The sequence below is a fragment of the Notechis scutatus genome, chromosome Z (genome assembly GCF_049901735.1).
Source record: "Notechis scutatus isolate UNSWTSFEM ecotype Mainland chromosome Z, rNotScu1.2, whole genome shotgun sequence".
Lineage (NCBI taxonomy): Eukaryota > Metazoa > Chordata > Lepidosauria > Squamata > Elapidae > Notechis > Notechis scutatus.
In genome coordinates, this window is record NC_142025.1 from 35,143,018 (window position 1) to 35,165,308 (window position 22,291).

General features: G+C 33.6%; 1 protein-coding gene across 1 annotated transcript in view; it reads right to left on the reverse strand.

The window, feature by feature from the left end:
* Positions 1 to 22,291, reverse strand: part of DNAH11 (dynein axonemal heavy chain 11) — a 195,441-nt gene that overhangs the window by 126,553 nt on the left and 46,597 nt on the right. The window contains exons 22-35 of the mRNA XM_087948111.1: positions 18,839 to 18,922; positions 17,936 to 18,094; positions 16,549 to 16,671; positions 15,463 to 15,585; positions 14,809 to 15,033; positions 12,311 to 12,402; positions 10,755 to 10,881; positions 10,474 to 10,623; positions 6,941 to 7,174; positions 6,350 to 6,481; positions 4,159 to 4,319; positions 2,910 to 3,066; positions 1,933 to 2,078; positions 1,505 to 1,621 (exon numbers count right to left, since the gene is read on the reverse strand). Of these exons, the coding sequence (XP_087804237.1) occupies positions 1,505 to 1,621; positions 1,933 to 2,078; positions 2,910 to 3,066; positions 4,159 to 4,319; positions 6,350 to 6,481; positions 6,941 to 7,174; positions 10,474 to 10,623; positions 10,755 to 10,881; positions 12,311 to 12,402; positions 14,809 to 15,033; positions 15,463 to 15,585; positions 16,549 to 16,671; positions 17,936 to 18,094; positions 18,839 to 18,922 (2,030 nt within the window). The remainder of the gene's footprint in view (positions 1 to 1,504; positions 1,622 to 1,932; positions 2,079 to 2,909; positions 3,067 to 4,158; positions 4,320 to 6,349; positions 6,482 to 6,940; positions 7,175 to 10,473; positions 10,624 to 10,754; positions 10,882 to 12,310; positions 12,403 to 14,808; positions 15,034 to 15,462; positions 15,586 to 16,548; positions 16,672 to 17,935; positions 18,095 to 18,838; positions 18,923 to 22,291) is intronic.

Here is a 22,291-nt window from a genome sequence, read left to right on the forward strand (position 1 = left end):
GATAGATGGATGGATGGATGGATGGAGAGATAGATAGGTAGATAGATAGATAGATAGATAGATAGATAGATAGATAGATAGATAGATAGATAGATAATCCTAATTCAAGGCAGTGAATTTACAAGTGTAGTTGCCTGAGCTGAAATTAATAATTATATATTAACAAACATTTTCTTTCAATGTATGGGCAATAATGGCTGCTTGTTGATTATTAGCATATTCTAGTATCACTATTTCAAACAAAGCTGAAAATGTTAGTTTCTCAAGTTAGTTTTTACAATTCTTTGCATATAATCACTTCTGTTACTGAAAATAAATATAAGAAGCTGACACTTAATGGATAATCTGCAAGGTGGTCTTTTTTCTAAAATAGAGGTTAAAAAAGATTTGCTTTACAAACTATCTCTTTGCTTTATAAAAAACTAAAATTTTGCTAAAGAGAATGATCCCCTTTCTCATATTGTTTAGTGGGAAAGGTATTGTTATCATGTCACTATGTTGTTCATTTCTACTTTTATATATTTAAAGTATTTATTTAATCAAACATTCTTTAAAAAACTGTTCATTAAAGTACACGATAGAGACTTTTTAAAATAGAAATGAATAAGGGATTATGGCTTAGTGCTACAACAAATGTAAGTGAAGCTATCTTTTAACTTTGTTATGATTTTATTTCCAATAGTAAAATTCCCTTTTGCATTTAGCAAAAATAAAAAACAATATTTCATCTCCCATATTTCTATTGGGTATCAAATCTGCAACTTTGAAGAGCTCTAATTAGAGCATACAAAACGTTTGCTAGACCTATACTTGAATACAGCTCATGAATCTGGAACTATAACATGCATCTGATATTAACACAAATGAGAAAGTCCAGAAATATTTCACAAGAAGAGTTCTCCGCTCCTCTACTTATTGCAGAATACCTTATGCCACCAGACTTGAAACTCTAGACCTAGAAAACCTAGAACTATGCCGCCTTCATTCCAATCTAAATATAGTATATAAAATCATACACTGCAATGTCCTACCTGCAAATGAATACTTCAGCTTCAATCGTAACAATACAAGAGCACACAATAGATACAAACTCAAGGTTAACTGCACCAAACTTGATTGCAGAAAATACGACTTCAGCAACAGAGTGGTCAATGTTTGGAATATTCTACCTGACTCTGTGGTTTCTTCCCCAAATCCCAAAAACTTTAACCTTAGACTGTCTATTATTAACCTTACCCGCTTCCTAAGAGGTCTGTAGGGGGCGTGCATAAGTGCATCAATCGTGCCTACCGTCCCTGTCCTATTGTTTCTTTCTATTTTTCTTATAAGTATCCATCTCATGTATTCAAAACTATGTTTATTCTTATACCTGTATCTTGTAAGCGATTGACAAATCAAATAAATAAAATAAATAAATCAATATATTAAAAAGCTCTAATTGCTAACTATTGGAAATAAAATAACTGACATTAGAGGGCATAAATGACTTATCCTTCATACTTACCTGAATAGAGCTTTAAGATTTTCAGGTAATTCTGTTCGGCCAGCATAGCCTGGATTCATAGTAATAAATATTCCCACTGATGCTTTCAATGTGATGTTTTCTCCAAGGAAAACGAATCTGCATTATTAAAGAAATAAATCAACAAACTTTGTTACAAGTGAAGTAATTGCCTCTGATTTCAGTTTCCTTGCAAACTGAACTCAAAACACAGGGAAAATCTATAGCTAGGATATGAAAATATACATGACTACTTCTAAATACCACTCAAGCTGTTCAATTATCTAGTTTTCAGTAGAAGCCTCTTTGGGGATCTTTTTAAATATCTGTTAATATGTCATAAAAGGTCTAATTATTTTGAATTCAGGTAGACAATTGGTTAATAACTTCATATGTTTAATCCCTTAAAATGTTAAAGGACTCATACTCACTGTTTTTTGTTATGTCTGATGGCATCATGGATAGTTTTTACTTGCACTGCCACCACTGAAAGAACTTCTACTGAAATTCGGTTGAATTCATCAAAGCACCCCCAAGCGCCTGTTTGAACCAAACCTTTATAGATATTTCCTATAGACTATATGAGAAACAATTTTTTAAAAAGTTTCCTATAAACAATAGGAACAAACATTTGCATTATTGTACTCATTCATGAATTCATTAAATTAAGAGTTTCTTGGTCTACTAAGCTCAAGATACCATATAGCTACTAGATATAGGGACTGATGTATTTGCAAATATAAATTTGCTTAATAAATAAATATAAATACTGGTATCAGAAAGTGTCACTGAGTTCAATGAAATAAACTACAGTACAAAGTTTGCAACTTGGACAAATTTCAAGAAAGCATTCTAAAGTCTAGTCTCATCCCAGTAATGATATTTTATATTCTTAAAAATGTATAATTGAATTGATTACTTTGAGGAATACTAAGCAATACTTCATTTATTCCATTTTAAAAATACATTATGTATAAGCATAAAAAATGTCAAATAAAATCTAGTTAAATATCACAGAAAGAATAATGAAAGCTTGGAAACAACTTCCAGTAGTGGCTCAGTCATCAGTAACTGATTTTAAACGTGCTTGGAATAATAAACATATATCCATCATCTGACAAAAATTCAATTTTTTTTTTAAAAAAAACGCTCAAAGGGCAGACCACTAAGTTGTTTTCTGCCATCAGTTTTCTGTGCTTCAATGTTTCTATCTACTATCACCCAAGTAGTAGAATCCATCCACTAATGAAAAGGTTCCTTTGAAATAATGTCTCTCTACTTTGGTACTGTATAATTCAATCTCCTTTAATAATGGATCATCCTGACCACCACCACCCCAAAAAAGGGAGAAAACCATCCTTGTCATATTTCTTTGAAGATAAATGGTTGAAAATAAGCACCAAAGCACCTTGTAATCCATCTGTTCAGAACAGTTGAAAACATACACCATCATTCCAAGTGCATGTCCAAGATCCTTTGTGGTTTCTGTTTTGCCTGTCCCAGCAGGACCTGCAGGAGCCCCACTCATGGTTAGGTGTAGAGATTGAGTAAGAGTAATGTAACACCTTTAACAATAAAAGCACAATGACAATAACATAGACTTTCTTTAATGATGGACAGTGCAAATCCACAAATTACAACCACAAGCAAAGTGAACTTATGAATTTATTATTATGTTTTTTTAAAATAATACTTTTCATGATGTTGTTATTTTTCCTTTAACACTGCAAACAGATGCACAGTATGGCAAATCAATGACTGAGGAATGTAAGAAGAATATGAGCATACAGTAAAATGGGGATTTGGGGAAAGAAAAAAGTATGTTTTGGAAATTTGTTTGATCCATCCTCATTGTGATGGCTATGCAAATTTTATATCAGACAATCCATCCGGTAGCATTTATAGATTTAAACATATGTAAATGTACGTATGAGCTTATTTTCAGATGCATATATAGTTGCTTAAATTATGAGTTTATTAAACACATTCTATTGAACATACATGTCTATTGAATATACTTTTCAGTTATCACATGCAGAATTGCAACATACATACTTCTTTGTAGATTAAAATGTAGAAATCCACCTTGCATTAATACTTACATGTTTCTTCAGCTCAGCAGTTGTGGTATACAAAAAATGAAATACTATAAACCTGACATTCCCTTTCTTGGGTATGCAATTTGATCATTTCTTCTATTCCAAACTTTTATTTTAATTAATTTCTTGAAAATAAACCTAATAGAACTGTGCAAAGGTTTGCAGGTGGTGGAATGGCTGTTTGTATGCAAATGTGTGCAGTCTGGAAAGCCCCTGGTGAATTTTCCAAAAACATTTCTGTTTTAATCTTCCAAGCAGAGGTGCTTCATTCATCCTAGAGGTATAAGTTCCTTAAAATGCAATGTAAGCATTCCCATATAACTTAAGAGATTACATAGGGATATTTTGTAACCTAATGAATTACAGCAACTTGTAATTGTAAATAATAATAATAATAATAATAATAATAATAATAATAATAATAATAATAATAATAATAATAATAATAATTTATAATATTAATATTTTTTTCACTGGGAAGGATAAGAGGAGATTTTTCTGTATAATAGGAAATTCTGCAAAACAAGTCAGGGAGGGCCATTATTAGACAAATATTACCTGTCAGTCAAAGGTGTAATAACTAGCCGAGGAGTATTTCCCAAATACTCATAATAATATTGAAACTGAGCATCACAAATGTTGACAAAGCAGTGTTTTAGGGTCCAATCCCATCTATGGCGTAGTTGCGAAAGCCAAGGGAAAGCTTGGGAACTAGCAACCTATAAAAACATCATATTGTAAAACTGTTATTTATGCAGATACTTTAAAAAATAAAGAACACAGTCAATGCCAAAATATCTATGCTATCATCACCAGCCTTATTCACAATCATTTATATGTAACTCCAGTGTCTGCAATTATAAAAGTTTAGATTCATCCCCAGGCACCTCTGCACCATAGCAAATTAAATGCAATATAGGATTGCCTTTTTAATGGAGACTTTAGTTGCAACAGATAATAGAATTGCTGCTAAGGTAATTTTCTCTTCCATTCTCACATTAACAAGAAACAAACTGCGGGTATTTGACATGAGTCAATTTTATATGTGCCTTTCAACATCATTCATATCATTTTATTCCTTATATCTGATTTTATTGACACTCTTTGAACTCCATCAAACAATTATATCTTCAATATCTCATTTGGTTCTTTTCTAACATTTGCAACATCATATGCTGCTGATTGTCTTTAAAATATCAATGATGTCAATGGAAATTAAGAAACTAAAGTTATAGAAACATGTTTCAATTGCCTTTAACATCGTCAAAGGAACATCAATGCAATCCTTTGGGAGTCTTATCAGAAGAAATGTTAAATATAATAGTATATATAGATAACATTCCTTATTTTATTTCCATTAATAATCCACTGCAGAAGGTTCAGGCAGAGGAAGAGGAAGACATAAAACATAATAAGTTGTTTTTTTTTCCTGTTATTTTTCTAATCTCAGTTTGTAAAATTTATTTTTGTGGTTTTTAGCTCTGAATCCCTTGATCTACTGTAAGGCACTTATTCTCAATCTGCATTCACCCATTTAGACAGTTATGGCATATAAACAGAGAAAGTGAATTTTCAAGAAATCCAAATCCAAAAAACAAATGGGGATCTCAGCTAGAGACCAGAAATAACAGGAATTTCTAGTTTAAAATAAATGGATGCTAAATATTGTCTCTCCAGGCAGACCACAGTAGATATGGAAAAGCACATCAACTATAGTATTTAAGAATAGAATAGATAGAATAGAATAGGATTCTTTATTGGCCAAGTGTGATTGGACACACAAGGAATTTGTCTTGGTGCAAATGCTTTCAGTGTACATAAAAGAAAAGATACATTCGTCAAGAGTCAAGAATCACCAGGTACAACACTTAATAATAGTAATAGGGTACAATAAGCAATCAAATCATACTAGGAAACAGTCAATATAAATCATAAGGATACAAGCAACAAAGTTACAATCATACAGTCACAAGTGGGAGGGGATGGGTGATAAGGAGTGATGAGAAGATTAATAGTAATAGTAGTGCACACTTTTTAATAGTTGAACAGTGTTGAGGGAATTATTTGTTTAGCAGTGATGCGTTCAAGAAAAAACTGTCCTTATGTCTAGTTTTGTTCAGGTGTGCAGTGCTCTATAGCGTCGTTTTGAGGGTAGGAGTTGAAACAGTTTATGTCTAGGATGTGAGGGGTCTGTAAGAATTTCGCAGCCCTCTTTTTGACTCATGCAGCATACAGGTCCTTGATTGAAGGCAAATTGGTAGCAACTGTTTTTTCTGCAGTCCTAATTACTCTCTGGAGTCTGTGTCTGTCTTGTTGGGTTGCAGAACCAAACCAGACAGTTATACAGGTGCTGATAACAGACTCAATGATTCCTCTGTAGAACTGAATCTTTAGCAGCTCCTTGGGCAGTTTGAGCTTTCTGAGTTGGCGCAGAAAGAACATTCTTTGTTGTGCTTTTTTGATGATGTTTTTGATGTTAGATGTCCATTTTAGGTCTTGTGGTATGATAGAACCTAGAAATTTGAAGGTTTCTACTGTTGATACTGTGTTGTCAAGTATTGTAAGAGGTGGTTAGTATGGGAGGGTTTTTCCTAAAGTCTACCACCATTTCTATGGTTTTGAATGTGTTTAGTTCCAGATTGTTCCACTCGCACCACAAGGCAAGTTGTACAAGGAAGTACATTTATACTAGATTAAGAATAGATTCAGAATAGTGGCCTAAATGTAAAACAATAACTAGTGGGTTTACCTTCTGAGATAGAAGCTTTGCCACCACATCCCTAGCATGTACATCTACTGTACAAATAGTCATAATCTTCTGTCTGTCACTTGGTGTCAGGTCACCCAGTAGTAGGGCAATAAGAGCATTTAGCTGAGTAACCTAAGAAAGACACACATAAATAATGTTATATTATATTTTATATATCAAATCTTTGGTATTCATCTGTTATGTAGTTTATTTATTGATTGATCTGTATATTTATTACTTTGGTTTATATAGCCACCTATTTCACCAATTTGTTCTAGTGGTTAAGGCACCAGGCAAGAAACCAAGAGACCACGAGTTCAAGTCCCACATTAGCTATGGAAGCCAGTTGGATCTTGGGCCAGTTATTGTCAGCCCAATTTACCTCACGGGGTTGTTGTTGTAAGAAAATCAGAAAAGAAAGTTTGCTGCCTTATTTGCAAAAATAAATAAAAGTGGTATATAAATAAGTAAAAATGAAATTGCTTTACAGTTGTGCTGCAGCTTTCCCCTCCCACCCCTCATTTTATATACAATTGAAAACTCTATTTAAGATATGGTCTTGTAGCTTATATGTAAGAGTGACATCAATACCTGTTTCTTATGATAATCTTTCAAAGCAGTTTCAAATCCTTCTTCAAGCCTGCTGAATGCTATTCCCACATCTGTAGTCCACCAGATTTGAGAACCAGTAAGTGCTACTTGTGCAGGATAATCAATGATCCACTGTTCTCTTGGTTTTTCCTCATAAACAGAAATAGCTTCTATGATGTGATAACGTACTGATTCGTGCATGGTATCTTCCAGGCATTTTAACCAGGTTTCTACCTTTTCAGGTAACAATTAGGCATATTGGATTCAATTCACAGAAAGTTATTTGCACTTATAATTAACTTGTCACTATGTGAATAGTTTCTTGCTCATACAATATATTCCATATCCCATCCTATCTTTTTACTTCATTAAACCCACCTCTGAAGCAAAAGATCAGACATTGCCTATAATGTTGTATTGTGACAGGTTGACCTTCGGATTGCACCAACTGGATTTTTGTGTCCAATTATCATTGTTCTGATAGATATAGTTTTTACTCATGAGTGTCTGGTTTTTTTTAATGGATAAGGTATTCATAAAGAGTGTTGTCATATCCAGGCACACTGATCACTTAAATGAAGATGATCAACAGACTAATCAGGAACCTGACAGCCATATCAGCAATATAAGATATAGGAGATGGGCAAATCTTGTGCCACTTTCCTTGTTTATATCCCAAACTGCTGCAAATTGTCTAATATTAAATGAACAATAATATTTGGTTCTGAAGAAAACTCTAGGACAATTGGAGAACCTTCCAAACTGTGAAACATTTGAGCTTGTTAATGTATTGTAGCACACTGATGATAAGGAGATAAATTGGTGAGGGAACTGCAAAGGAAACACCCTGGTGAGATTGTCCAAATTTAGCTAGTATTGAGATTCTTTGATACAGGATGAAGCAACAGCTTCTGGAACCAATTTATATACTAGGTCTTGTAGCATCTGAGAAGACAACTGAAATTCAAGGCAAAGAGTGTTTACCATCCTATAATTTGTTGGCTCTAACCATAGAGATCTTCTAAGGAGATCTTCTATAATTTGTTGGCTCTAACCATAGAGATCTTCACTTGTAGATTGGGTGATCATAAAGAAATAGTTTTAGAAGTATAATCACCTGACTCAGAAAACAAGGTGAGTGTGGGGCCTATGAATTATATTAATGAACAAAACCAGAGAATGGGTAGTTTTGACAGAAATAATTAGAATGGCAGAGCAAGTGTAACCTTTGCATCAGAAGTCATGCTGCACTGGAATTCAAATGTGAGATCTATCTTAAATGATACCCAGAGCAAAAGTTGTCTCAGGAATGGCACTAGAAACCATTAAGAAGAAAAGTAACAATTTCCAAGTGAGGCAGAAGAAATAGTCCAAGGATGAAGGTGAAATTTCGTGATGATCAGCAAGGAGATGACAAATTCAACCCAACTAACTAATCTATTATAATCTTTCTATGTATAATTAGCAAATTATAAGCTAAATATTTTTGTACATTTATTGATTAGATTATTCAACAAAGAATCTTAGCAATGGAACAAGCCCATTTTAGATCATATTTTTCAGTTGCTAATCAATACATTACTCTATATACAGTCTCTGCACAATACACCAATGTTCTGTCATGGTGCTGTCATGAGAGAATGTGGCATCAAACAGCAGGGTTTTTTTCCTGTCAATCACCAGCTCTTGCAATCAATTATGATATTGCATGAAGGGACTACAGTTCAAATCCAACATTCAAATAGTGCAAAACTACTGACCTTATTCCAACTTCTAAGGCCTTTCTATTTAATATTTACATCAACAATATTGTTTAAGCCATAATAAAAACCCTTTACAGCCAAATTTCATTCTGCTATTTGCTGACAACACAATAATGGCCTCTTTCATGCATAGCATCTACTGATGGTGGTTGAGATGTACACTGTCACCTCAGTGTGACAATGATAACCCTTGCCAAGAATTTTTGTGCATCAGCTCAGACTTTAAAATTAAAATAGTAATGCATGTCCTTCTGAAATGTTCAATCTCCCTTTTGGATTGCAGAGTTAATGTTCCTCTAATTACAAACTATTCAGATTATTCTATATGACGATTGTGTACCACCTACTAAATGATTAGGTTTTGGAAATTTCAAGAATTGTAGCCAATTTTTGTACCAATTCTATGACAATTTTTAAATTCTGGACCTATTTCCCTAAGTGTATCTCCACTATGCAGGAATGAATTGGGATTTTTTTAATGGATGCAGTATAATGTATTTTTTTAACTTCTGCGTTAAACTATATGTTTCAATAAACTAAACAGCGATAGTAAAAAAACAAATTGAAGGGATTCTTTGCATGAATCGGATACTCAGCAAACATTTTTGTAAATTCTAGAATGAAGAGCTACATAGGAACACAGCCCATGTGTACAAATTACAGAGAGATAAAGAACATAACATTTAAAAGAACAAGTGAGTAAGCAAACAATCAGATAAAAAGGTATTCAATCAAAACATGCTGCCATAGAATATTTTACATAACTGCATGGAAAAAAATAAGAAAAATATTATATTACTGCATTTTACAGAGCATAGAGAATAATAATTCTAAGAATCTTTTGTATAGCCTAACAAAAATGTATTCAAGATGTCTTTTTGGGAATGAAGGACCTAATAAAATTATAATTTTATGATCATAACTTAATATGCTTGAGATTTGTTATGTCTTCCATCACACTTTGCTGCATTAACTTGACCCAAAACAACATCATTCCTAAGCAAGCATAATCATTTTCTTATTGTCTTTGGGATTTAAGCCTTGATTATTATAATAGTATTGGTTGCTCATAAAGACTTTCATAAATAAATGGCATATTTATTTTGACAGCTCATAGTATGAAATTTAATTTCAGCATTAGAAAATGCAGCCCAAATTGCCTTATTATTGCCCAAAGTGTTTAAACATAGCTTGTCTTCCAATTCTCTCATAATTAAATGTGTTTGATAACACAAACATCCATTGATCATTCCCAAAATGAAGGACTACAGTAAAATAAGAGATGAATAAGAAAATTTTGATTTTTTTCAAAATTTATAAAGATGAAATTTATAAAGTAGAAATTTGTCTGCTATAAAATAGACATACTATCCAGATAAACCTAGACAACAATTTTAAAAAGAGGAAGCTATCTGTGATTTTATTGAGAATTGTCATGAAAATTCATTGTAAATGAACACAAGTATTTTGCTGCACCTGTTAACATCAAAAATGTAATTATTTTAACACATTTATTTTAAGGATCATTTTATTTGAACAGTTAGGTAAAACAGAAATTGTTCTTTGATATGCATATTTCATTAAAAAAGAAAATAGAACCTGAAATATTTTTGCTTTTGTTTATATATGCATAATTATAACTTTTCATTAATATACGTGTGTGCTTATGTGTATTTTATACCTAGTCAAAACAGTGTCTGTTAAGTGCTGTTTATTATTTTCTAACTTTAGAACACAAAGAAAAATACCACACTTCATTGCATCACATACCTGACCACTACATTCAAGTTGTTCATTGAACGGGACATATTCCTTTTCTTTGCTATACATCCCTAATACAATATTGCTGTGTTCATCTTCATTGTCTTGAAATTTAAGATCAGCAGTATTGTCAAAAAGTTTAATAAGATGGCAAGTCACCTGCATTTAAAAAACAATACACAATTTAAAAACTGTAGGTTTACCCAGATTTTAATCATTTCTTTCGTTCAGCTTATTGTATAGCATTTCTTTGCAGTTAATGCTTTAGATATGATGGCAAGAAAATTTACCTGTTTAGGTTGTGCTCCTTTTGAAAGAATATCTAGCAGATCAGCAGATGAAACAAAATAGAACCGGGGAAAAGCTAAACGTTTGGTCTCCAAGTATTCAGCAAGAGCGTTTTCACAAAGTGAGAGTCTGAAAATTGAGGAGGAAGACATTTTTATTTAAGAATGTATGGTTTTTTTTTCCCAACAATAATTTTAATAGCTCATTATGGAAAGTTAATAGTTCAAGACTTTTCTCAATGTGAATAAAAGAGTTTAATTGTCCTTCATAAGAATGGTTAATATATACATTTTCAGATTCTGAATCTGAATAAACTGCTTCAGCTGAACCTGTGGAATTACAGCCTTAGAAGACACCAAGCCAAAAGTAACACGAGGCTGATAAAAAAAACAGGTATCACTTGGATAGCTAAAGCAATCAAATGGCTTTCCAAGCACTCACACCAGTTAAAGTAAGGAGCAGAGCAGTTCGCTGAGACGTCTTGCCTGCAAGGGAGTAAAACTCTTGATTAGTGACAATTGGCTGCAGACAGGTTTAAGAGGCAGCTCTCACCCATGTTTCTTTACTAAAAACAACTGTCTGACACAGAGGTGGTATTCAGCAGGTTCTCACCAGTTCTGGAGAACCGATAGCAGAAATTTTTAGTAGTTTGGGGAAACTGGTAGTAGAAATTTTGAGTAGTTTGGAATACCACCTCTGATTGGCCCCACCCCCATCTATTCCCTGCCTCCCAACTCCTAGCTAATCAGCCGTGTCTTCTTTTGTTGCCCTGCACAGGAGAACAGAGCTGGAAAGCAGGTTAGTGGGGTGGGGAGGGAATGGGATTTTGCAGTATCCTTCCCCTGGAGCGGGGTGGGAATGGAGATTTTACAGTATCCTTCCCCTGCCATGCCCACCAAGCCACGCCCACCAAGCCATGCCCATAGAACCAGTAGTAAAAAATTTGAATTCCACCACTAGTCTGACATCTCGCATTATGTTTGTGTGAATCCTGTTTGTATAAACACCCTAACTAGCTGACAATCCCAACATGGCTCTTAGAACATTGGACTGATTTTGGACTATTCTTCTGGATGCTCTTATTTAAAATCAAATCAGTCAAGTGATTTGCATGTTTTGACTGTTATCTCCTGAATATGAGTAAACTGTGAATTACTAAAGCAACTGTGTGTAAATTGGTATTTGAATCAGAAGGACAATAGCCTAAAAAAATATAAGTAATTAAAATCTACTGTATGTACAGTATTTTTGCATGAAATAAGAGTTTTCTGTTGTGTCAAGGATGAGACAGTTATGAATAAAACTGTTTAATGAGCAAACTGAACAGTCCATATCTGTGAAGAAGCATTACATTCTATTTAAATGACTGCATTTATGGAATGTGAATGTGGGACTTTTTTCATGTAGTAGAAGTATTTATTATTAAGCCCTGCAAATCTATGATTTAAAAAATCAATATTATTTTAAATAAAACTTTAAACAATTATCAAATCATGATACATAACTGCTGCTAACTATTATATATTTAATTATATAAAAACAACTGGCTGAACAATACCTATGCTGCAAATCTTGAAGTTTTTCATGCATATTAGGCTTGGTTGCTGCTTCCAATACATTTCTGGTATTTGTTGAATCATTCATTAATTCCTAGGTTCAGGAGCAAAAATATTTCTTTTAATTTGTGAAAAAAGATTTATGTAATTTCTCATTTTTTGAGGAAAAGAAAATATTTTCCTTATCTTCATTATGCTAAGCATAATGTTTCTACTAGTATAAAGTATCCTCAAATATGTGTGAAAAAAAACACCCTGACCTGGTGGTACTGATTTTAAAAACAACTGTTGCTGGAAAACAGCACCTATTTACACATTATAAAGTTATCTACATTTCAAAGGAATAGCAGTGTTACATAAATCAAGTCAAATAACGATCACAATTTCGTATCAGTAAATACCAATTTCAGACATATTTTGACTTTTTCCCCTATATTTCTGAAAAAAGTAGTATTAATAATTTATTGAAAATTGTGTTTTATCTTTTCTAGGGAACCATATATTTATTTTAAATTACTATACTTTGGGCAGCAAGGAATAAAATTCCATATCCTTCAAAAATGTTAGCAAGGTAGATAGTCCTCAACTTACAACAGTTCATTTAGTGACCATTTGAAGTTAATTGGCTAAAAAAAAGTGGCTTATGACCGACTTATAACTTTTGCAACAGCCCAATGGTCATGTGATCAAAATTCAGACATTGACAACTGATTCATATTTATGATGGTTGCAGTGTCCCAGGATGATGTGATCACTTTTTTGTGACCTTCTGACATACAGAGTTAGATGGGGAATGCCAGATTCATTTAACAACTATGTTATAATCTAACAGGTTATAATACCTAACCTGCAGTGATTCAGTTAATAACTGCGGCAAGAAAGATCATAAAATGGGGCAACATTCACTTAACAATTGTCTTGTTTAGAACAGAAATTTTGGACTAAGTTGTGGTTGTTGGTTGTGCACTAGCTGTATTCATACTCACATTTCTGTTTTCAAAATGTCCAGTTAATATTGGAGTACTACATATAGTAAAAGAGGTATAGACATTTTTTTAAAAAAAATATATGGATATTTTCCTTATCTGCTTCTTCATTTCTCACAAAAGATACCTGAAGTTCTAGAGAAATATTTTCATACTTGCTAATTAGTTTTTCTGTATAGGTAGTCCTCGACTTATAACCACAGCTGAACCAAACATTTATGTTGCTAAGTGAGACAGTTGTTAAATGAGTTTTGCCCAGTTTTATTATCTTTCTGGCTACAGTTGTAAAATGAATCACTGAAGCTGCTAAAGTAGTAACACGATTGTTAAGTAAATCTGGCTTCCCCATTGACTTTGCCAGTCAGAAATTTGCAAAAGGTGATCATATGATCTTGGGACATTGCAACTATCATAAAGATGAACCAGTTGCCAAATGTCCAAATTTTGATCATATGACCATGAGGATGCTGCCATGGTCTTAAGTGAGAAAAACAATAAGTCACTTTTTTCCAGTGCTGTTGTAACTTTGAATGGCCACTAAACAAATGGTTGTAAGTTGAGGACTATCCATGTAGTAAAAACATTTTTTGACTCTTTCATCTTAGAAGATATACATACAGTTTCTATTGCCTTCTTCGTAAAACATTTTTGTCAATCTTCCATTTTATGTTTTGGGCTATCCTATCATAATTTGATTCTGCCTGCCTTCTTTCCAATATTAGCTAAAGTCGGGGATAGGTTTTCCTGCAGCAAATATACTTTTCCTTTTTTCTGCAGGTAGTAGCAATAAATGGTAGTGCTCATATAGTTTTCTTTTCTTACTGCTTCTTTGTTTGTTTGTTTTTTTAAAAAAACCTTGCTTTTAAAGCTGAAAATTCAATAATACTACTTTACAATAGTTTGCCCTTTTCTACATTTCAAGTTGCAAGGGATGGATTTATTAACATTTGAATGGAATCCATAAATGTATTGATTACATGTTTATCTCTTTGACAATGTCAGAATGCATTGAAACTTCATGGCAATATAGCAATGCTGAAAGGTTCTTACTTAAGACCAAGAAAAATCACCCAAACTTGATATTTTACAATAATTAAGAAATTGAAGTAAGGCTTCAAATGCCATGTTCATTAAATATCTATTGATCTGAAGTTTTGCTTGTACATGAAATATGCCATAATCATTTTGAAGAAGTAGAAGGCAGAACAAATACATTTAAATGTTACTTACTATTTCTATACTATTGGGTTTAAAGAAAGTAATAAATAGTTCACAAAATATTTTTATGTGTGATTTGGGTATCATTTCATTTTGTATTGTTTGGACTGATATTCTTGGGACAGATTATTATGATTAATTACTTAAAACAGTATACATTATTTCCTTATATATAATGTACATAAATAATTTCATGGGAATGCTTTTTAAAATGTTGGTACAATCTGCATGTAAAAAATGAAAAAGAAAAGGAAATTTTGATTATGATTTATATAGCCGACTTATTTTTCATTAACCTTAAAATCCATATCAATGCAATCAAATCTCTTTGAATCTTCAGGAAGCTGTTCTCTGATGTCATTTGAACCAATGAAAATGCTTTCGAGATGAGACCATGTATGCTGAACTTCCATCCATATATAAATGACAGAGTCTGCCATATTCAGCTTTTTTTGCCAAGTTAATACTTGTTCAATGAAATATTCAACATATTTACTTTGCAGAACTGTTTGCAACTGAATCTTAAGAAAAAGAGAAGGAAATGAAATTAAAGGATACAGAAAATTACTCAAAGAGACACAGGAATCATAGCTACAAAAGTTTTACAAAAAAATCTCCTGCAAGCTATTATAACAGTAAATCACAGCAAAAGACATTTTCAAACCTTACAAATGGACAGCATATTATTAAATGATTCCATATTATCTAGAGGAAAAGGAGACACACCAAGGACCTGTAATTTTGTAAACTCCTACACAGACAGGAATTTTTGTTAAACCATATACAGTCAAGAACACATATAATTTGACAGACTAACATCTGGGACAGCTAAGATTCACTGTAAATAAAATTGTGAAAACAGAGATGTGAGTTAATCCATTTTTTTAAAAAAAAAGCACAATAGGAATTCAGCAACAAGCACATTTTCTCATTAGTAAACCAGATCTTACTTGATTATTATCTAAAGTCTCAAAAAGCTGTTCGTCTATTTTCAGCAAGGAAATATTGGTCCTGAAATGTTGTTCATAAGAAAACTCCATTGCAGCCCATGTTTGACTAATTTCTATCAGAATCTAATTAACATAATGAAAAAAGAAGAACATAATGAAATACTTTGACTAAAGTAATGTTTAAATCAATATTTATACAATTCACCTGAGATGCAGTACCATTAATAATCAAATTTATATACCATTGATATCATAGATTATGTGTACTATTCAAGTGATTTACATTTGAAAACATTGCAAATTTACAAAATATTTCAAAGGAAAACAATGGTTTGCACTTAAAACAAGCATTTTACATTGGGAATGGATGTTATGAAATTGAGGTGAGTGTTTCAAATTCAAAATAATTCAAATTCAAAATGTTTTTCAAAAATAAATTTATAAAAAACTATCAAGTGGGCCAAAATATAGGAAAAATAAGTGTGAGGGGATTTTCCTAATAGGGCATATTTGTTTCACACTATCTTCTGTTCTGTTCTTCCTGAATTTCAATTTACATAGGAATACTTCTAAAACTAAATCTGGATTGTGAAGACATTCCACTTGCATCCATGTTCAGTTAATTTTACTCAATTCCATCTTTCATGCCACTGATATTATTAGTATGTGGGTGCATTAATAAAATTTCAAAAAGTAGTATTAATCTGATCATACATTTGATCACATCAGGGTTCATTTTAGGAATACAGCAACTCACCTATGTATATTCTTTCATAACTTAAATCACCATTCAGAAGTAAATTTTAATATAATTATATTTAACATTTCACCAAGTCCACTTAAGAATATACTCGATTGTGCATCACTAAAATTGCACAACTGAAAATGTAGAGGAGGCATAAATGGAAGTGGAAACAAAGTCATAATGAACAATATTGTCTATCAAAGTCTGAAAAAGAGCCTAAATTCTCTAGATAAAATTCTAATGCTTCAGTTCTATTTAAACTAAGAATCGAGTAATTCTAAAATCCAAGCTGACATTCAGAATAAAATTTTGGAAAGAATCCTGGAAAGAACAGGATTAACCTTCTCAATTCCAAGTTCTTTTCCTGCTTTGTCAACAATGTTTCGGACATCATCTTCCACATTATGCAGATTCAGTGCCAGCAGATTAGCTAAAGTTGTATCTTCAGTTATGGAAAACGGAACCTGAAAAGGCAACAAAATATTGTATATTTATATATAAGCAAAGAACGAAATAACGCTGGAAAATTAGTTGGTGATACAATTTTCATCCTGTTGAAGCAAAAGAGATCAAAAGTCTAAAATATTATTATTACCAATGAAGGAGAATATTTGTAGCTCAAGATTGAAATGAGGTCCTTAGTGCCCCCAGAACTTGGTTGTTTTCTTTGTTGTTTTCATTACCCAAACTAGGTAACATTATCAGTGCATTGATGAGCACTGATGTTGTTATCTAGTTTGGGTAACAAAGTATTGGCAAGAAAAACTAGCTCAGAAAACACCAAGGACCCCTCATAAATTTATTAACATTGAAAAAAATAAAACAAACATAGAAAAGACAGTAAAGCCATTACAATAAATCAATCAGAAACATAACATTTTGTCCTTCGATTGTTTCTGTAGAATTTGCAAAGGAGCAATTACTAACAGCATTTCAGGTTGAATTACAAAGATTCTTTCCTAAGCTGTGGTATTTTATTTTATTTTTTCATTTAACTGCACACTGCCCAACTCCAAACAATTCTGGAATCTTTAAAAGAAAATAAGAGAACTATAAAACAATAATGGCAGCATAAAAGAAGATAATCTGGAAAGCAGAAATACCAAAACCGGGCAACAATATAATATAGTATAATATGTTTGGAAGAGGCTACATGTACCCTATATAAACAGCTAGGTCTTCAAAGCCCTCTGAAACACAAGTAGGATGGAAATCACCAAGATCAGGGGTAGGCAATTAATTATTCTAAGGAGTCACATGAGAAACTGTGATTGTTGTAGAGGGTTGAACCAATAGACCAGTAAAGGTGCATAAGCATGCACACACGCACATATGTAAATTGAAAAAAAACACAATACTAGACACCTTCAAAATAAAATACATAAAATGCAGTTTTATTATATGTATGGTGTAAACTAATTTTCATTTTATTTCTAATTTCTTATTGACCTCGTATGGGCTGGACAGGACAGCCAAAGGGCCAGGTGTAACCCAAGGTCTATAAAATGCTCAGGCCTAATCCAGATCCTGGGAGGAAACTCAATCTAGAGGGTGTCTGCTATGAGAGAGAAGGCACACAAGTATTAACATAAATTATAACATTAAAGAACTTTTTTTAAAAAAATCAATAGTTTCAAGAAATAAAAAATGATTTTTTTCAATTTATTCATATAAAAGGCATGATCATAGATCTAGGAATTTTTACAAAGAAATTAGAAAAATACTTACGCCTATGGTCTCCATGAGCTGATACCAGTGTCGATCTCGAATTGCTGGATTCTGCAATTCTATTACAACTCTCAGTGATGTCAAAAGGTTCTTAATAGTTAATTCTAGGCTTGTATATACATTCCAGGAACGAACCTCTTTATCCAGGGACCATATCTCCTAAGAGAAAGCATCATAAAATACTTTGTGTCATTTAGCACCCGTTAATCCAATTATATTGTGGTCTCACTCAATGATAATTGGATTAAAATTTCCATTAATGTTGGGACTAAAATTTCCATCACTAAGTGAAGTAGTTGAAAAATGTGGCATCCATGTGGCCCTGCCACTTAGTGATAGAATTTCTGGCAATCCCCAATTACCATACTTAAGCGAATCAGCATAGTGAGAATCAGATATGACCATTGACTTTGCTTGGGGGGCAGCAGGGTAGGTCACAAATCCTAATCACACATGACCACAAGATACAGCAGCAATCAGAAATCCAGACCAGTTGCCCATCACCCAGATTACCATCACATGACCATAGGACCATAAGAGCCAGAACTTGGGCAACCGGTTATAGATATCACTCATTCAGTTGCCTTGTAAATTTAAATGATTGCTGAATGCGTGAATGATAACAACCTGTAAGAAAATTTTGCAAATGTTTGGCATCATAGTACATGCTTGGTTAGTATAAGTACAAACCAAGCTTTCCCATTTTTCAAAATAAAATCCTGCAAATGTTTATGAAGAATGCCAAATTTTTCACAGATTTGGTAATCTTGTATGAAAATTTGGCAAGAATGGAGAAAAATCCAAAATTTGTTTACAAGAGAAACAGAAGTTAATCACATATGAGAACAGTAGACAAAGCAATAGAATAAATGGAGGAAGGATAATAATAGTTATAGTACTTGCTTTTGCAAATCTTCTGAGTTCAACCTCCATCTGTTCCATACTAATCTCTCTCCAATGCCTTTTGGTCCAGTTGTCAATGCTGCTCTGAAACAAGAGAAACATTGAAATGTCAGACACATTTGACAAAGATTAAAATACTTTCATATCCATGCAGTTGGCTATGCTGTTGGCTATTGAAGAATAGCGATGTTAAATTGTCTTATTTGCTTCCATGATGGCAAATTGCTAGCATATAGGACCTGTATACTGCACAAGCCAGAAAGAGAGCTGTGAAAAGATCTAAAGACCCCTCACATCCTGGATATAAACAGTTTCAACTTCTTCTCTCAAAATGACACTATAGGGCACTGCACATCAGAACAGCTAGACACAAGGACAGTTTTTCCCCCAATGTGATCACTTTGCTAAACAACTAATTCTCACAACACTGTCAAACTATCTAAAAAGGCAGTATTACCATCATTATTCTCATCTTCCCTCTTACCTATCTCCTTATCTTATGACTATAACTTTGTTGCTTATCACTATTGTTGTATGTGCATTGAGAGCTTATGCACCAGAAACAAATTCCTTGTGTGTCTAATCACACTTGGCCAATAAAGAATTCTATTCTATTCTATTCTGTTCTGTTCTGTTCCATAGTTTCCTTGATCTCTTTGCATCTGCAGCACCCCTCCAAAGCTAAGTAATATCAATACTGAGTATTCTGCAACAACATGCAAGGTCTTGAACAAGCTTAATATTCAATGATCCTTATAAGGGTCAAAAAGGAGGTACTGATAAGTGAGTTAAAGAACAAGAAAAGGAATACACTGACATTTTTTTAAAAATGGAGTACTTCACTGATTTGTATTGGGAACAATGTTTTTAACTTGCTTATCCATGAAGTTAGGAATGAGCATTGAGATAGATTAATGCCAAATTATTTGGAGTGGTAAAAAGGAAAAGGAAGGAGGAAAAAGAGAAAGAGAACAGTGGTGGTAGTAGTTGTGGTTTATTGGTCAGGTCTAAATTGGAAGTGATTAGCCCCAAAATGTTTTGGAGGTATCTTCTATAATTCAGTGAAAATGCTGACTGAATTGCTAGTTGTTCCTTTTTTAAATACTCAATTCAAAAATCCATTATATAGTTACATTTTGAAAAAATTATAACCACACATTAGACAATATTATCAAATTAGGGGGGAAATGCAAAAAACCCCATTCAAATAATGGGGGGAGGGGCTAGAATTTTCCTACATTTCCGAATTTGCAGCTTTTGAAGACTAGTAAAAGAAAATATGATAGAAGTATTAAACAGGGTAAGGAAAACAGAGTCAAAGGGAGGAATTTTTTTTCTTCTCCCAGAATTAAGATCATCCACTAAAACCAGAATGTGGGGAAATTTAGGACTAATAAAGCGTTTAATGGAATTCTTAAACTATAGAGGTTGCTACATGCATTTGTTGGCTACCCATTTAGATAATTTACAGAGAAAAGGACTGATTAAAAGATCAAGATTTATGTAATTTAATTGATTAATAAAATTATTGATTGTGAATTTAATTGAATGTGATTAATGATTAGTGTAATTAATTGATTAACAATTAGTGTATTCAACCTTGAAAAAAAAAGACACAACGCAAAAATCTGAACATCCAATAGCTACAAACCAAATCTCTACCCAACAACCACAACCCAATCCACAACCCAATCCATAAAAAAACATAAATCAGACAAAAAATATCCCAATCCTCATCAGAGAAGCTGTTGAGCGCAAACGGAAATGTCCAAAAGCCATCTTATTTGGTCTAGAGCAGGGGTCCCCAACCGCCGGTCCGCGGACCGGTGCCGGTCCGCGGAACAAGTCTTACCGGGCCGCTGGTTGCTGGGCACCGCCATCTTTTGGTAAAAAGTGCTTCCGGTGAGCTTTTCCGGTAGAAAGCTCACCGGAAGCACTTTTCATCAAAAAGATGAGCGCCGCTCAGCGCTTCGGTGAGCTTTTCCGGGTAGAAAGCCATTTCACCCGAAAAGCTCACCGGAGCGCTTAGCGCCGCTCTTTTTATGAAAAGTGCTTCCGGTGAGGTCACCGGAAGCACTTTTTCGTCAAAAAGATGGCAGCGCCCAGTTGATGCTGGTACCGGGCCGCGGCGCCCAGCTGATGCCGGTACCGGGCCGCGGCATCAAAAAGGTTGGGGATCACTGGTCTAGAGGACATCAATGACAATGATGACATCACAACTGTCCGCAATGTTAATCATCTGATGTTAATCATCAGTGATTATCAAGCATCAACCATCTCCCCTGATGAAATACTTGACATTTCCCACATCGGGGTTTCCCGCATTGGCCCAGAGTTCAAAAACAGAGACGGCTCTGTGGCCCCACGCTTCTGCAGGGTCATTTGCAAAAATGAATCAAGCAAACATAAATTAATTTATACCATAAATTCACTTGCCAAAAGCAGCACCAACCATAAGAACCTCTGTTCTTGCCCTGACCTAACCATACAGCAATGTGCCCGTTCCCGTGTACTCTGCACAGAACTCAAAAAACATCTAGACAATGGAGAAAAGGATCTGTACATTGACTACCGTGCTGACTGTATCAAAAGTAAGTCACACAATCCGCAACTCAGCTTTAACCTTCAACCACAAGCCTACTTCAACCAATCCACCATCACCCAAGACTAGGCACACATGCCCCTAACTACCTCAATTCCAACTACAGCTGGCCTTAAATGCAAGCTACTCAATGCAAGAAGCCATGTGAATAAAATACCTGAATTTCTCCTCTTACTAAATATGGCTAAATTCGACATCATATTTGTCTGTGAAACATGGCTCAACACATCTCTCCCTGACTCCATTACCACAGTAAGAGATTATCATGTTTACTGATCAGATCATGAAATTTGTAGAGGAGGTGGTGTTGCTATCTTCTATAAAAAGTCTTACATCTAAAAAACATCCAAATTACCCAGAAGCTTGCTCTTCCTGAGACCATCATCTGTGAAATATCCTTAAATATCACATTTCGATTCTTACTATGTTACAGAGCACCTGATTATGACATCGAACATGTAAACAAGCTAAATTCACTACTAACATGGGCAACATCTTGCCCACACGCTTTTATCTTTCTTAGTGACTTCAATCTACCTCATATTAACTGGACCCTTAACGAATGTACAACTGAACCCATACATGCAACCTTCTACAATGCTGTTACAAATCTGGGACTGGAACAACTAGTAACCAACAATACTAGACTTAACAACTGCCTCGATCTCATCTTCTGCAATAGTTTGAATTTAATTTACAGAATACAAATAAAAGAACCCTTTTCCAACAGTGACCACAACATGATTGACTTTTGTCTCAACATACATCCACACAAGTATCATCACAATGATGTAATCCCCAATTATAACTTCAAAAAAGGCAACTATGATCTTATAGACAACGATGTCTCA